The 17258-nt window shown below is 38.2% G+C and overlaps 2 protein-coding genes across 2 annotated transcripts; one reads left to right on the forward strand and one right to left on the reverse strand.

Moving 5' to 3' along the window:
- The first annotated feature begins 810 nt into the window (after window positions 1–810).
- On the forward strand, window positions 811–1497 carry LOC109171577. The gene has a single exon (XM_019320629.1). The coding sequence runs from the start codon at window positions 811–813 to the stop codon at window positions 1495–1497; it is 687 nt and encodes a 228-aa protein (XP_019176174.1).
- An 8096-nt stretch (window positions 1498–9593) lies between these two features.
- On the reverse strand, window positions 9594–13843 carry LOC109171635 (bifunctional L-3-cyanoalanine synthase/cysteine synthase 1, mitochondrial). The gene is made up of 10 exons (XM_019320702.1): window positions 13565–13843; window positions 12487–12596; window positions 11844–11901; window positions 11493–11756; window positions 11259–11396; window positions 10900–10951; window positions 10717–10796; window positions 10496–10555; window positions 9905–9985; window positions 9594–9811 (listed from the first exon to the last, which is right to left on the reverse strand). Exons 1-10 carry the CDS (start codon window positions 13733–13735, stop codon window positions 9713–9715), a joined length of 1113 nt encoding a protein of 370 aa, XP_019176247.1. The 5' UTR covers window positions 13736–13843; the 3' UTR covers window positions 9594–9712.
- Between the last annotated feature and the right edge of the window lie 3415 nt (window positions 13844–17258).

Genomic DNA, 17258 nt, shown 5'->3' on the forward strand with positions numbered 1-17258 from the left:
CACTCTCATATATCTATGTGTGTGTGTGTGTGTGGGGGGGGGGGGGGGGAGAGGGGGGAGGTTCACGTGCGAAGGAACTCCTAGGTGAAAATGTGGTGAAATTTGAGTCACTGATATAATCTAGATCAACTACTCAAAATGAAGGAAAATTAAAAAAAAAAACACTTCAGATGAACGATAATCAATTAGTAACTTCAGATGAGAAATGTCTCATGAAGAAGGCCAATTCCTATTGCGCCAACTATCCAGATGAGAGACTCATTTGTTGATTTGCTACTTCAGCTCCGCACATTGCTTCTCTACCAAAATTGTTATTTGACATCGCCGAAGGTTATTGAAACCAAAATATTATAAAAATATAGTAGATCCACTTAAAAATAAGCAAAAACAACAACAACAACAACAACAACAACAAATACAGAATAATGTGCATAACTTTGCAACATAAAGTGTAGAACTATAAACATTAAGGTGCATACTAATGAGCCTACTTTTGTCCAGGCTGCTCCTTTGGCTACTGATGCATTGCCGGAGCAGTTGGAGGGGGAATGTTGTTCTGCATGGTGACAACAACAAACGGAGAAGGGAGGAGTCTACCAGGGTCGGGGGCGGGGTAGACCAAGAAGGTGTTGCACAAGATGTTACGATGACGGAGGCGACAAAAAACTTGCTAATGGCGGGTCCGGAGTGCCAGGCCCGCCCTGCACAATGAGTATCATTAGTTAGAATTGCCGGGGTTTGGGTGGTCCTCGGTCGGTTCGTGAATTGCTGGACCTTGTGTCCAGGCAATGAACCAACTTGGTTTTTGTTATGGAGACCAAGGCGCGTAGAGAAAAGATGGAATGGGTTCAGGTGAGAATGGGTTTTGATGGTATGCTGGTTGTTGGTCGGAAGGGAATGGGTGGTGGTTTGGCGCTTTTCTGGAGAGAGAAGGACATGGTGACTGTGTTGGGGTACTCTGCGAACCATATTAATGTGTCCGTGCATCTGCCGGACAAAATACCATACAGGCTGACATGTTTCTATGGATACCCGGAGCGTGCAAGGAGAGAGCTATCATGGAGACTACTGCGGGGTTTAAAATCGAGCACGGTCATGCCCTGGATTGTGATCGGGGACTTCAACGACATCGCCAGCCCATCTGAGAAAAAGGGCGTGAACCCGTATCCCGATGGGCTTATCCGTGGTTTTAATGACACGCTAAACTACTGTGAGTTATGTGATTTAGGGATGGTAGGGTATCGTTTCACCTGGGATAGAGGACGAGGCACAGATCATTGGTTGGAGGAGCGGTTAGACAGGGCGGTAGGCAATGTGGAGTGGTGTGTTGCGTTCCCTGAAGCTATAATGAGGAATATCCTCACGCTAAACTCGGATCATAGCGCTATCTTTTTGGACCCTGATGGCAGTCCGGTGTGTAGGGTGCACAGAGAGTTCCGGTTCAAGGCCGCATGGTTATTGGATGAGGAATGTAAGCAGGCTGTAGAGAGGGTTTGAGGCCAAAGCAGTGGACAATCTCTACAGGCAAAAGTCTCTACCTGTGGGCAGGAACTTTGGCGGTGGGGAGGCATGATATATAAGAAATTTGGCAGGAGAATGCGGGAGTTGCGTGATGTGCTGGAGAGGTTGCGTGGTCGCAGTGATGCCGTAGCTCTTGCCCGGTTCCATGACGCTGAGGGTGAGCTGCGGCGGTTGTAAGCTCAGGAGGAGTTGTTTTGGCGCCAACGTTCTAAACAATTATGGCTCAAAGATGGGGACTTAAATACTAAGTTTTTCCACAAGTGTGTGACGGCACGTCGGAACAATAATCTGCTGCAACGTTTGCAAGACAGCACGGGGACATGGGTGGATGGCATGGCTATGAACCAAGAGGTCATGAGGTACTACCGTGACATTTTTGCTTCAAATAATTCTCTTGGGAATATTTTCCACTATGTGCCTAGTCGTATCACGCCGGAATGTAATGTGGAGTTATTAAGGCCGGTGGAGTCTGAGGAAGTGAAAATAGCTCTGTTTTCTATGGCTTCTGACAAGGCCCCGAGGCTTGATGGTATGACACCTGCTTTTTACCAAACGTTCTGGACTTGTGTGATTTTGTCAAAGCTAGTTGGGATAATTGCAATATGCTGCCAGTAATGAATGATACTAATGTAGTCTTAATACCGAAAAAGAAAGTACCAATTAAGGAAACGGACTTGAGGCCGATAGCATTGTGTAATGTGGCGTATAAGGTTTTGGCGAAAGTTGTCGCGAATAGTATGAAAGGGGTGCTGGACTCTGTTATTTCATCTTCTCAAAGTGCTTTTGTGCCTAACCGTCTAATAACTGATAATATAATTGTTGCAGGAGGTAGGACATTACTTGAGGAGAAAAAGAGATGGGGTTATGGGTTGGGCAGCCTTAAAATTGGACATGGCCAAGGCCTACGACGGGATGGAGTGGGGGTTCCTTGAGGGTATGCTTTTGGCACTTGGATTCGCCCGCGGGTGGGTTGATCTGGTGCTCTTATGCGTGACCTCGGTACGGTATACTATTCTAGTATATGGTGAATCTGCGGGCATGGTTGTTTCGACAAGGGGCATCCGGCAAGGGGACCCCTTGAGTCCATATTTATTTATTTTATGCGCAGAGGGTTTGTCTTTGCTTCTGCATATAAAGGAATCCCACGGATTGTTACATGGCGTGAGGGTGGCGAGGGGTGCTCCTCCGGTGTCACATCTGTTCTTTGCTGACGACTGCCTTCTGTTTTTCAAGGCTACTCACTCTGAGGCCCAGGCGGTGCGCGATTGTTTAGGCCAGTATGGCGAAGCATCTGGTCAAATGGTGAATTTCGAGAAGTCTAGCATTTTGTTCAGTAACAATACAAGCTTGGCCATGAGGGAACATGTAGCTGCGGTTTTCGGGGTACAACAAGTTGTGGATTTTGGCCGTTATTTGGGGCTGCCATTGTTTCTAGGGCGGAACAGGTCGGCGCTGTTTCGGTTTGTTGAACAAAAGGTTCGGGACAGGGTGGGTTCATGGCAGCAAAAATTGTTATCGAGGGCCGAGAAAGAGGTGCTATTGAAGAGTATTGCCCAGGCAATGCCTGTTTTTACGATGTCTGTTTTTCTACTGCCTAGGGGGACTTGCACTGCAATTGAGAATGTTTTGAACAGGTTCTGGTGGCAGCATGGCGGGGCGACCGGGGCGGGGCGTGGTATCCATTGGTGTAGCTGGGTTAGAATGGTTGTGCCTAAGGCGTATGGTGGGCTTGGTTTCAAGCGTCTACACGAATTTAATGTGGCATTACTGGCCAAATAGGGATGGCGTATTTTGACAACCCCCGGTTCTTTGATGTGTAAGGTATTAAAGGCCAGGTATTTCCCCCGTGACTGTTTTTTAAATGCTGAACTGGGCTCTAACCCGAGTTATCTTTGGCGGAGCATTCTTGAGGGGCAGTCATTACTCCGACAAGGTGTTGTGCGTAGGGTAGGCGATGGGTCGAACACACTCGTGTGGGGTTGGCCGTGGTTGGCGGATCACTCGGAACCCAGCCTGGAAACTGTCTGTGTTGAGGAGTTAAAATACGCCAAGGTAGCAAATCTACTCACTGATGCAGGTGCTTGGGATGAAGATGTCATCACTGACTTGTTTTGTGCTCATGATGTTGAAAGAAGCAAACGTACGCCGATCTCCTTGGCCTATGCTAATTCCTGGGCTTGGAAGGGTGATGTATGTGGGCAATATACAGTAAGCAATGGCTATCGTTTACTTATGAGTTCTGCGCCTTTGTATGTCCCTCCTGGGGTGTTTGCTGAATGGAAACGTTTATGGAAGCTCCTAGTGCCACCCAAGGTTAAGAATTTTTTATGGCGGTGTGTACGCCACATTTTGTCCGTAAAGGATGTGTTGCGGTCTAAGCACGTATGGGTAGGAGGGGGCTGCCAGTTTTGTTCCTCGACCACGGAGATGGTAACTCACTTGTTTTGTGTTTGTGTGGTGGCTAAGCAGGTGTGGGGCGCTAATGAGATCTTGCATGGGAAAACCTTCAATGTTCTCGTTGAGGATATTTTGTGTAGGGGGGATGTGGAGGAGGAAGTATGTATGGCAGCAAGGTTATGGGTTATTTGGCTGGTACGTAATGACAGTGTGTGGCATAGGAAGGTTTGGACAGTAGCAGCCATGATTAACACGGTGAGATCATTGATTGAGGAGTGGAGGGTGTTGCGGCCTGCTCTCGTGCATGCGGCGCGTTTTGATTCAGGGCCTATGGTCGAAAACCATGCGGCGCCGGGTTTTATTATTTGTAACGTTGACGCGGCGGTCACCGGGGGTGTGGCAACGTATGGGGCTGTTCTCCGCGACCATGGTGGACATTTTGTGGCGGCACGGAGTGGTACGTTGATGTGTGGTGACGATCCGTACTTGGTAGAAGCTTTGGCAGTTAGGAAGCATTGACGTGGATTAAAGACCGTCCGGCTCTGGGCTATATTGTTCAGTCGGATTATTTAATTTTTTGTAATAACTTTAATTCGTCAAAACTTGATTACTCTTATGTTGGTCTGATTGTTAAGCAGTGTCTTAGGACTGCTAGAGACATTAGGAACGTCTGTGTTCGCCATGTCAGAAGGTCAGCGAATCAAATTGCTCACACGCTAGCGCGGGTAGCTGGTTCATCCTCTTACCTTGGAGAGTGGTTTATAACGCCTCCAGATTGTATTTCCGATCTTTTCTAATATATTTGGTCTCGTTTTCTTTAAAAAAAAAAAAAAAAAAAAAGGTGCATAACTTTGTACCTTAGAGTGCTAACTTTGAACATTAATATGAACAACTTCAAACTCATAATGTGCTTAACTTTGTAACTTAGAGTGCATACCTTTGCACCTTAAGATGCATAATTTTGAATACTTGAGTGCATAGCTTCTCACCGGGTTTTAAAAAAATAAAAAGTTTCGCACCTTAAGGTGTATAACTTTGCAATTAAGGGTGCATAAATTTACACCGTAGGGTGAATAATTTTGAATACTCAGGTGCATAGCTTCGTATCTGATTTTCCAACACAAAAAAAAAAAAAAAAAAAAAAAAAAAAGCTTCACACCTCAAGGTGTATAGCTTTGTAACTTGAGGTGCATAACTTTACAACTAAGGGTGCATAAATTTGCAACTTAAGATGCAAAACTTTGAACATTTAGGTGCACAACTTTAACTTGTAATGTCCATAACTTTGCATCTTACGAAGAGAAACTATTCACTCAAAGAAGAAACAATATGCACTCGTAGAAAGAACAATATGCACTCGAAAAAGGAAATAATGGACCCAAATAAAAAATGAACTTACACAAAATTACCAAAATACAACCACGTTTAAAAAAAAAAAAAAAAAAATCTTCAATCTAGACGAAATCAATGGTTGATTTAACCTTATATATATATATATATATATATATATATATATATATATATATATATATATATATATATATATATATATATAAAGGATCAAGTGAAAAAGAAGCCTTAGGTGAAAAATAGAATGTAATCTCATCCATTGATTTAGATCAGATCAACGTCTATAATAAATCAATTTAAAAAAAATGCGGTGGCATTATAACAATTTTGTGTAAGTTAGTTAATTTTTTTTTTCTTCTAGTCCTTCTAGTGCACATTGTCCCTTCATCCAGTGCACATTGTTGTGCTTTCGACCTTTAAGTTCGTAGGTGTTATATACACACACACACACACACACACACACACACACACACACACACACACACACACACACACACACACACATATATATATATATATATGTATATATATATATATATATATATATATATATATATATATATATATATATATATATATATATATATATATATATATAGGGTTGCATTCAAATACAACTCTCTTACAATACAAATCCCCTTAAAATACGAACTTGAACTTGTGCACACATTAACATACTTATATGCACACATGGCGCACTGTTAATAATTTCTGGGATTAGCTCGTGCACACATTAACATACTTACGTGCACACAGCGCGTAGGAGGAAAAATCACAACCATCCATCAAAGCTCATGTACACATTAACATACTTACATGCACATAGCACGTATGGGGAAAAAATCACAACCATCCATCAAAGCTCATGCACACATTAACATACTTACATATACACTGGGCACACTGCCATCAATATCTAGGATTAGCTCGTGCACACATTAACATACTTACATGCACACATTAATATACTTATATGCACACAGTTTGTATATATATATATATATATATATATATATTTTTTTTTGGTTCAAATGAGAACATGGCTTCCCGTGCGGTCGGTGCGGTTTACACCATTAGGTATGAATAAATACACCACACAGTGTTCGAAAAAACTAGCATGGAACCCATCCACACCCGGGGCTTTGCATGGCGCCCTGTCGAAGATATCTTGTTTGATTTCTGATGAGTTAAACTAGGGGTGGGCGTTTCGGGTTTCGGTTTGATTTTTTTCAGTTTCGGTTTCGGTTTCGGTTTTTCGATTTTAAAAAAGTTAAACCATTCGGTTTAACATTAGGGTTCGGTTCGGTTTCAGTTCGGTTTGAAACGGTTTGGATTTAATTCGGTTCGGTGTTCGGTTCGGTTTAAGATCCCCAAATTTCAACATTTCCTAATTTTTCGAACATACTACCAAACAATACATATTCACATAATGCAAATTCAAACTCTAAACATTATATAACAAAATAGCAATCCAAAGTTTAAACACAATACTAAGGACTAATTACCAAACATTAGTTAACGTTTTTGCACAACCGACTCTTCAGTTGGTTCAGTTGGAATATTTTTATTGATAAGATGAATAATCATCTATCTGTATAGTTGAATAGTTGATATTAAAAGAACTAGTGTCAATTACTATATAGTTAATTTTTGGACAAAATCTATCATTGCTAGTGCACTCGAAATATATTCCAGTACTAGAAAATAATTATAGTGCACTGGAAATCAAAATTAGAATGAATGTAAAGCACATTAAATTTATAGAAAAACATGAAACTAAGGAAAATACTGAATATTGTAAATATAAGTCAAGTTAGATATAATTGTGAGGTAAAGAACAATTGCGACAAACAACAAAAGTGCAATGTAGAAAACAAGCTATAAAGAAATCAAATAAAAAAATGTAAGGTTCGGTACTAGTAAGAATAAGAACTGAACGACGGAGCAGGCAGGAACTTGGATTTACTTCTTCTTCTTCTTCTTCTTCTTATTATTATTATTATTATTATTATTATTATTATTATTATTATTATTATTATTATTATTAAAATTATATAGCACTCGGATCGGTTCGATTTTTGCCAAACCGTTTGGTTTCGGTTCGGTTCGGTACTAAACCGTTCGGGTTACAAAATTTCGAACCGTTCGATTTTCTATTACTAATTCGGTTCGATTAGTTCGGATCGGTTCGGATAAACCGAACTCAAGTGCCCACCCCTAAGTTAAACGACTCGTTAACTTGCTTCCATAGTTCCAGTGGAAGGGATGGAAAATTCCCAGTTAGAGTGCCCTGGGGGGTGTGTGCCTCTTCTGAAAATAATGTCATAAAGTATCTGCCTATGTGCTCTATCATCTATTCTTCATCGAGAAACCAATTCCCTTCATCATCTTTCAAACTGTTAATCTTCACAGCACCTTTTTTAGCTGCTGTTATGGCATGATAAAATCTTGTATTGCGATCCGCAGAGGTTATCTAATCCTCACGGGACCGTTGAAATCGGAGGAGCTCATATTGAAAGAGGATATCTTCCAATTCCTTGCACAGCTTCCGCTCAAGTTTCAGCAGGTTCAAGCTAACTTGAAGATTCAGTCTTTTCTGCACTCCATCAATCCTTGCTAAGACGCGCTTTTTCCTATAGAAGATGTTTCTAAAAGTTGATCTATTCCATTCATCAAGTTTGGCAGCCATGGTGGTCTTGTTGGACTCAAGACTTCCTTTAGACCATAGGCTGATTCTACAATAGTGTTTCCGGGACCATTTCTTGATCTGGGATGGTGTTATCGTCAGAAGTGCTTTTATCTCGCTTTGTCTTCTTCGAGCTTCGTTCAAGGGGTTCTTGAACTTCCGGCGATAGTTGGCCAGTATCCGGTGGATCGGTTGAAGAGAGCATTCTCTTTTTGTATTTACGACTTATTTATGTTTAAGTATTTAACAAAATATACACATACATAAAAATAAAATAAAAGATATAAAAGGAATTATCAAATAAACGAGGAAGAAAAAACCTACACCAAATATGGCATAGATGTACACTGCAGTGTTGTATATGGTGTTGCACTAATCATCAACACTGCAAAGTATATGCCACTTTCCCATCTTTGTTAGAGCTCTATTGTGCCAAAATTTACACTAAAATAATGCCGATTTCCCATCTTCATTAGAGATGCTCTTAGTCCAACAAAGCTATCCTTAATGGATTGATTTCACTAACCTTATTGGCTTAACCCATAAAACCATCTTTGGAGTAGATGACTTAGGCCGAATGAACTTAACTTAACAAATTAAAGTCATTTCATTATCTGTATGGCGCGACTTTGGATGGATATCCCCTGCCAATTGAGGTCCTCCTAAATTATTGATTGGACTCAAATAAAAATACTACAAAGTCAATATAATTGAGTATATTATTGTAGGACTCAAAAAAATGTCGAGTGAATGGAGTAGTTAGAAAGTGTTTGATTCAATTGGCTATCACATGAATATTGTTGTAGGATTTCATGTGTGTGTGTGAGAGAGAAATAACTTTATTTCGGTCAAAATCCGTGTTCCGATCATTTGATGTGGTTGGAAAAATCTTCGTCGCTATTTTCGATCACCACATGAAGTGGTCGGAAATAATTTGGTCACTCAGCAAGAATTTAGGGATGGCAATTTCAATCCGCCCTGTGGATATTCATCCGAATCCACCCCGCATGGATCGGATTTTTTTAGGTGGTAGTGGGTGGTGGGTCGGGGGTGGGTCTTAAAAAAAATAAACCCGCGGTGGGTCGGATTGGATTCGGGTTGTATGTATAAAACCCGCTTAGAACTCCACCCGATCCACCATGTAGTTATTTATAAAAGTTTTTATAACTTCATGTAAAGTTTTACTATTTTTATATCTAAACTAATAAGTTTATTTTTAAAAGTTAACAATTTAGTTATTATATTTAAATATTTCTATTATTTTATGTTTTATATAACTAATGAATTTTATTATTTTATTATGTGTAGATAATTTAAATATTATTTTTTGAAAAAAATCATATTAAGATTATAAGTTGTGGGTACCCGTAGTGGGCACCCGCACCCGATGGGGGTGAGGTGGGTTTTGAAAAAGTCCATCCAATACAGGTTGGGGGTGGGAGTGAGTGGAGAAAATATAAGGTGGGTCGGGTGATGGATGTAGCCCTTCCCGACCCACACCCGACCCTTGTCATCCCTAAGCAAGATTATAGGCCAGGGTTCACAATTTCCGACCACAGGTGGTCAGAAATTAGTGGTCGGAAACATCCACCAATTAAATATTATAAATTGAAAAAAATCCGCTAAAAAAAAACAAAAGAAAATGAACAAGTTGAGGGTTTCAGATTAATATAACAGAAACTGGTGAGAGTTTACAGCATTATCATACCCATAGTGATTGTATAACATGTAATCACAACATAATATGCTAAGAAGTAATCAATCAACTGGAACTGGTTGCATGGCCTCAGCCTCTTTCCTGAGATTTTCATAAAGGACAGATGACAAGTACCGCTCCCCAAAGCTTGGATGCACAGTCTGAGATTTAAAACAGGAAGATCCATGCACAAAAGTGTCAGAAGATTAATGGAGGAAACAAATCATTGAAGATGCATCAAATATTTCTCATACCACAATGAGTTTTCCTTTGTTTTCTGGTCTGCTGGCAAGTCTAAGTGCAGCTACTGTATTAGCCCCCGAAGATATCCCGACCTACATGCTTTAAAGTGTTAGGATCAAGCACTTATTACTTAGGCTAAAAGCGGACACTGGGTGCTGGACTTGGCCTTTACCCTGGGAGCCTCCGCCCAACAATTCCCTCTCCCAGCACTAACCCGTCACCTGACTCTAATACCAGGTGTTAGGATCAAGCGCTTATGCCAAAAGCTCTAACTAGTAGCGAATTCACAACTTTATTTCCTTATACACCATCATCACATTTTTGAGACGCTAGGTGCTGGATTTGGCCTTTACCCTTTATTGGCCTCCGTCCAACAATCCCCCAGTCACCGGGATCACATTTTCGAGACGCTGGGTGCTGGATTTGGCCTTTACCCTTTATTGGCCTCCGCCCAACAATCCCCCAGTCATCGGGTGCTAGATCGACTTGGCCTTTACCAGCCTCCGCCCAACAGAAAGGATCATTATATGGCATATCAAACAATCGAAAGATAAATGTGACCATATTTATTGCCTAGAGTTGCAACAATTTTGAGAAATTACCATGAGCCCTTCCTTCAGTGCCAACTCTCTGGCCATGTTCACTGATTCTTCGCTGGAAACCTGCAATGTATAACATATATTTAACCAGATACTCAAGCTAAGCACTATTCCAACATAATGTAATTTCATAGTTTTTGTAGTTATAATCACTATATACAATAGTACAAGCTAAGGATTCCATTTTGGCATTCAAATAATAACAGCAATAAATTAGAGTTTACCATCAGAACTTCTTCCATTACATCCATGTCAAGGATATCTGGCTTGAACCCCACCCCATTTCCAGTTATGTGATGGGGACCTACAACGCAACGAAATTTTCGAAATTGATCAAACAATTAAGGAATTTCCGCACAATTAAGGTCAAGTGATTGTCCAAAACAGGATAAGGTCACATAATTCACCTGGCTTGCCACCATTTAGTACATTGCTTTCAGTTGGCTCAACTCCATATATCTATCAAAAAAGCAAGCGAACATAAAACGTCTTTGCATTATAGTTCCTATAAGTTTGAGCAACCACAGAGCAATGCAAACTGGAAGCAACTTTGTTGAGATTAACAAGAACAAAAAACAATAACAATGACAGAAAATAAGGAAGACAAGATTTACGTGGTTCGACAATGTGTCCTTCGTCCACGGGAGTGAAACTATATGCAACACTAAACATGCAGAACAACTGCACAAGTATAAAAATACCTATGTACTATAGGCCGACCCAACCGCTCCACTCATATTCCTTATATGAAACATACTCAACATACCTTAACATTGGGGTTTTGGGATTTCAGATATTGCCCAACACCCGAGACAGTGCCACCACTTCCTATTCCCATGACGAAAATATCAACATTACCCTGAGTATCTTCCCATATTTCAGGACCGGTCGTCTCAAAATGTATCTGGTTCCAATAGCAATTCATTGAAATATCTATCAGCCTTTGCAAGTAAACATGTCGCAAAGATTTTAGGGGAAAAAATTCAAAAAAGGTGCATACTTGAGTATTGGCAGGATTGGAGAACTGTTGAAGCATAAAGCCATTTGGTGTGGATTCCAAAAGGTCATAAGCTTTCTTCACAGTTCCACCCATCCCCTTGGCTGGATCTGTAAGTACTAAATCAGCTCCAAACACTCTCATTGTGACCCTTCGCTCAATGCTTGTGTACGACGGCATTGTCAAAACCATTTTGTATCCTTTCATCGCAGCAATGAATGCCATACTGATCCCCATATTTCCGGATGTCGGCTCAATTAAGGTTGTCTACAAATTTTATCCAACAGGACAACGAAAAAGTTACGAGACTTTGGTTATCAATAAAACAAGCAGGCAATGGGCGCTAGCTGTTACCTTTCCAGGTGTGATCAAACCTTTCTTTTCTGCATCAGCAATCATGGCCATTGCTGGTCTGGTAGGGGCAAAACAGATTACAGCATCAACACATAATACCAATATACACATGGTCGAAGTAACCCTAGTCAAGATGGCTAAGGATACACACTTGTAACCACAAAGTCACGAGTTCGAATTTCAGTATTCTTGGTTTGAGCCAACCAACTATGAACAACTTAGGCTGGTTTACCTCTCTGTAGTCTTTTGCTGGCTAGGGTCACAAGACGGGATATGTCCAGTGCAGTCAATTGGTTATAGACAACCTAGACTGGTTTATGGTCTTTTGCCGACTGGGGTCATAAGACAGGATTTACCCAGTGCAGTCAATTGGCTATAGGCAACCTAGACTGGTTTATGGTCTTTTGCCGACTGAGGTCATAAGGCAAGATTTACCCAGTGCAGTCAATTGGCTATAGACAACCTAGACTGGTTTATAGTCTTTTGTCGACTGGGGTCATAAGGCGGGGTTTACCAAGTGCACACCCTTGGGTAGTGGCTGCGGGTTTCCCTAGTCACCCCAAAAATATACAAATGGTCTAATGATTTTATATAGCTGTATATGAAGATGTTATTAATTAAAGACAAGTAATTAACATAATACCGGTCCTTGATGCTTGCAGTAGGCTGCATCATTTCTTGTTTAGCAGCTATATAAGCACCACAACCTTCGGTAACTTTGTTAAGATAAACAAGAGGAGTCCTCCCAATCAGCTGACACATGAAAAATATGCATTCATTTTGTAGTTCACAGTATACAATTGTTATAATTTCAGGAAAAAGCTGCAATTTTACTGCGAAAATGTTTTTCTCTTCTAGAATATTTAAACATTCCTCCACCCCACAACGGTATTACAAACACTTTTAACAAGTTACTGTATTTAAGTTTTCAGTTTTATCTTTCAAAAAGAAGTTTTCAGTCGTGACGGGTCAATAAATAACTCCGAAAAATTAAACTTGTAATATTGTAATTACCAAATCAACACAATTAACATGACTTAGATTACCTTAATGGAACTTCTGTAAAACATTTATCTTTAAAGTCATTTATCGTAAATGAAAAAAAGAAGAAGAAGAGTTTTTTAGTACTTTGAGAGCACAAGATGTTTGCCACATAGTACAGGTTTTTGATTTAACAAAAGAAACAAAATAATGAAATTACCAAAACACCCCCATACATTTCATTTTTAGAAAAAAGAAAAAAAAAAAAAAAACCACCAAAGTTACCAGGTCAGAAAAATCTTTATTTATTTTTTAATGGGTAAATCAGAAAAGAAATTAGCATTTATCAAACCCTTTGTTGACTGAAAGTACATGAAAAGGTCAAATGCCAAAATATCTTATCATGCAACTTAAATTTAAAACGAATAAATAACCGAAGATCAAAAAAAAAAAAATTAAAGAACCAAACACAATAACAAGTTTCTTAATTTAGTCAAAAACTCCATGTTCCTCCAATGAATGAAGGTTGGCAAGGAAAAGTAGGTTGGGTAAGAAATGGTATTCTATCCCATAATTTCCCTAAAAAATCACCAGGAATTGGGCAGAAGAAGCTCAAGATTTGGTCTGGTGTTTACTACAGCAAGCAAATTAAACCAAATTAATTACCAAAAACTGCTGAAAAATTGTAGGCAAAATAATTGTGTTTAATGGGTTGATCAAAATTAAAGTTTGCAGTGTACCTGAGAGGTTTCCTTCTTGATGTTAGTGGCAGGGAAATCCTTAGGGAGATCTCTCAATCTCTGGGCAAAAGAATGAGCCAAAGGTTGGCCTGCGTTGAAGAATCTAGTGTTGAAGATGCTGGGTTGGAGGAAAGATCTTCGCTTCATCAAGTTTGTTAAAGCAGCAGCCATTATTGATTGAATGCAATACACTCTCTGTACATCAAGAATCAGAGATTGGGCAGCCTTTTATAGGGAAGAAGGAAGCAAATTTTTGGAACCCAGTGGTGTCTGGTGTGGTGTATTTCAATATAAAAACATGGCGTATACTATAATAAATATAAAAAATTTTCTGGTCCGGTTTGGTAAATGGTAAATGGTGTTAGTTGATAGTGGTTAGCTGTTAGCTGATTGGGTTAATTAGAAGGTATAAATTTGTTGATAACGATAGCTGATTGTAAAAATGAGTTTGGTAAATTAGTTGTTAGCTGATAGCTGTTTGATATAATTTATTTTTTCAAAAAGTTAATTGAAAAAGTTGCTTTGAACAGTTTTTTTTTTTTTATTTTTAGCATTTTAGAGTTACAAAAAGCTAATTAACCAAACACTTATATTAATATTTTAACCAAATTAAAAAACTAATAGTGATCAAATAAGCCAAAATTAACCTATATGCTAACTATTTTACCAAACATGGCCTTAGGCTTTTTGTTTTGAAACAATTATATATATATATATATATATATATATATATATATATATATATATATATATATATATATATATATTTATTTATTTATTTATTTATTTATTTATTTATTTACACAAAGGCACCAGTATATTAAATCAACTCCGAAATACAAGACGGTGGGCGGTCATTCCACACACCTAGGACAGAGTCTGAAACAGTAGCCCGTACTAATACATGAGTTACCTGGTTCCCTGACCTCTTGACATTGCGAACCAACACGTTCCCAATGTCTCTAGCAATTACATGGCATTTCTTAATAATTGAACCGACATAAGATAATCGACGTGAAAGGAATTATAATTTGTACATAAGTTTTGGCAATCAGATTTCACTATCACGTTCGGCCTTGACTGATTCTGTACCCACGTTAAGGCCTCTTTGAGTGCCAAAGCCTCCGCTACGTATGGTGTTTGCTTGCATATCAGCCATCCGCTCTTAGACCCTATAAAACGACCTCCATTATTTCGGAGGACCGCTCCAAATCCAAGTCCAATATATATATATAATACTACTATATATAATACTAGTTTTTACACGCGCATTGCGCGAATGAGTTAATGCCTAATGTTTATAATTAAATAAATATTTGAAAGTATATTAATGCAAGATTATATATGAGAAGTTCATACATAAGTAATTTAATGTCGAATTTGTTTATTTAAATATGTAACTCATAATATATGAATACAAAGATTCACTATAATTTTTTTTTTTTTAATACTAAAACTATTACAATGTAGTATCTGTTCTTATAACTACTTTCTCAACCAAATGAAGCACAAAAAGTCAATATCGCCTTCATTGAGACTCAAACCAACAACTGCCCCTATAAAGGAGGAACCTGGTACCATTGGACCACAAGGTCCTTGGTAAGATGCACTATAATTGTTACTAAACTTTTTTTTTTTTTAAATAGTAACCAAGTATTTTTTTTCTTGCAAAGGGTTCTAATAAGTTTAATGAATGCACATATATATACAAGATCAATGAATGAATTAAAGGTACCAATCTGTCTAAGTGTTTTGTTCTGTGTTCATTTTCTTTTTTAAATACTCATAATTCTTTAATAAAGTTAAATAATAAAATAAAGGGAAAATGGTCAAATAGGCCTTCGAACTTTACCTTAAAAGTCAATTAGGCCCCCAAACTTTTTAAAGGTGCAATTACACCCATCAACAATTCATTTAGGTGCAATGAAGCCCAAAAACAAGTTAATGACCTGCTATCACAGGTCATTAGAGTTCAGGCCACCTTCCGGTGAATTTTTTGGCAAAAAAAAGTGACCAGCAACCGACCCAGATTTACCGAAAATTTCGCCGATCACTTTTTTGTTGGAAATTTAGCCGGTCACTTTTATTATTTTTTTTTTTTTGGCAAAAAATTCACCGGAAGGTGGTCTAAAGCCTAATGACCTGTGATAGCAGGTCATTATGTTTTTGGACTTCGTTGCATTTAAATGAATTGTTGAGGGGTGTAATTGCACCTTTAAAAAATGAGGTAATACCATTTGAGGTCCTCCGAGTATAGTGGTTTTGCCACGTTTAGTCCCAAACTTTCAAATTGACCATCTGTGGTCCTTCGAGTTTCAAATTTAACCACTTGTGGTCCAAGTTAACCATCTATGGTCCTTCAACTATTAAAATTTGACCAATCATGGTCCTTTCAACAGGACTACCACTGGTTAAATTTTGAAACTTAAAGGACCATGGTTGGTTAACTTGGACCACAAATGGTTAAATTTGAAAGTCGAAGGACTACAGATGGTCAATTTGAAAGTTTAGGACTAAACGTGGCAAAACCATTATACTCGGAGGACCTCATATGGTATTAACTCTTTAAAAAATTTAAGAACTTAATTGATTTTTAAACTAAAGTTGGAGGGCCTATTTGACCATTTTCTCTAAAATAAAAAAACCCGTCTGAAATAAATAAATACTTAAACGTAAAAAAAATGCAATCCAACCTTAGGCATAGCAGCCATTATTATTATTATTATTATTATTATTATTATTATTATTATTATTATTATTATTATTTAAACCAGCGGCCATTATTATTACTATTTTTTTTTTTAAAACCAGCAGCCATTATTTAGTTTGCTTAAGTAAAAGATTCGAGAACTTTCAAAGACAATTGTCGTAACAGTCTTTTACGAGTGTTTCCAAAAAAAAAAAAAAAAAAAACAGTCTTTTACGAGAAGGACAGAGACAAAACTTGATCAGTGCTTGGAATAATTGCACAAGTAGTGCAATTTGTGGGTTTATAATAATTTCTTTTATTAATATTTTCACTCATTAATCCTACTTTATATTGTATTTTCTATATATATATATATATATATATATATATATATATATATATATATATATATATATATATATATATATATATATATATATAAAGTGCGGAAAGGGTTTCCCGTGCGGGTGAACACACATTAAGTATTAAATCGACACATTTTAAGTACACAACACACGCATATTAAGCACACAAACAAAATACCGTAAGAACACAAACACATGCATATTAAGTACAAAACTCACGCACCTTAAGCACAAGACTCATGCACCTTAAACACAAAACTCACATACATTAAGCACAAAACACATGCACCTTAAAGTTTCAACAACAACTCACATTAAGTACACACTCACGCACATTAAATACAAAACTCACGCACCTTAAGCACAAGACTCATACATCTTAAGCACAAGACTCATACACCTTAAACACAAAAGCACAAGACTCACGCACATTAAGTACAAAACTCACGCACATTAATCACCCGCACAACGGGAGTCACTTACCCGCACTGAAACTTATATATATATATATATATATATATATATATATATATATATATATATATATATATATATATATATATATATATATATATATATATAGGCCAGGTTCATGTAAGAACAGGTCTTCCCGTGCGGTCAGTACGGCATACACCATTAG

This window comes from Ipomoea nil, unplaced genomic scaffold (assembly GCF_001879475.1).
Source record: "Ipomoea nil cultivar Tokyo-kokei standard unplaced genomic scaffold, Asagao_1.1 scaffold0322, whole genome shotgun sequence".
Classification (NCBI taxonomy): domain Eukaryota; kingdom Viridiplantae; phylum Streptophyta; class Magnoliopsida; order Solanales; family Convolvulaceae; genus Ipomoea; species Ipomoea nil.

Bases quoted from the DNA above. Each gene is read 5' to 3' on its own strand.
- LOC109171635 (XM_019320702.1), bottom strand. From the start codon at position 13,735: ATGGCTGCTGCTTTAACAAACTTGATGAAGCGAAGATCTTTCCTCCAA. The intron at 11,902-12,486 runs GTATTATGTTAA...TGCCCCTACCAG, and splicing joins ACTGCAAGCATCAAGGACCG to ACCAGCAATGGCCATGATTG. The intron at 11,757-11,843 runs GTAACAGCTAGC...TAAAATTTGTAG, and splicing joins GTTTGATCACACCTGGAAAG to ACAACCTTAATTGAGCCGAC.
- LOC109171577 (XM_019320629.1), top strand. From the start codon at position 811: ATGGAGACCAAGGCGCGTAGAGAAAAGATGGAATGGGTTCAGGTGAGA.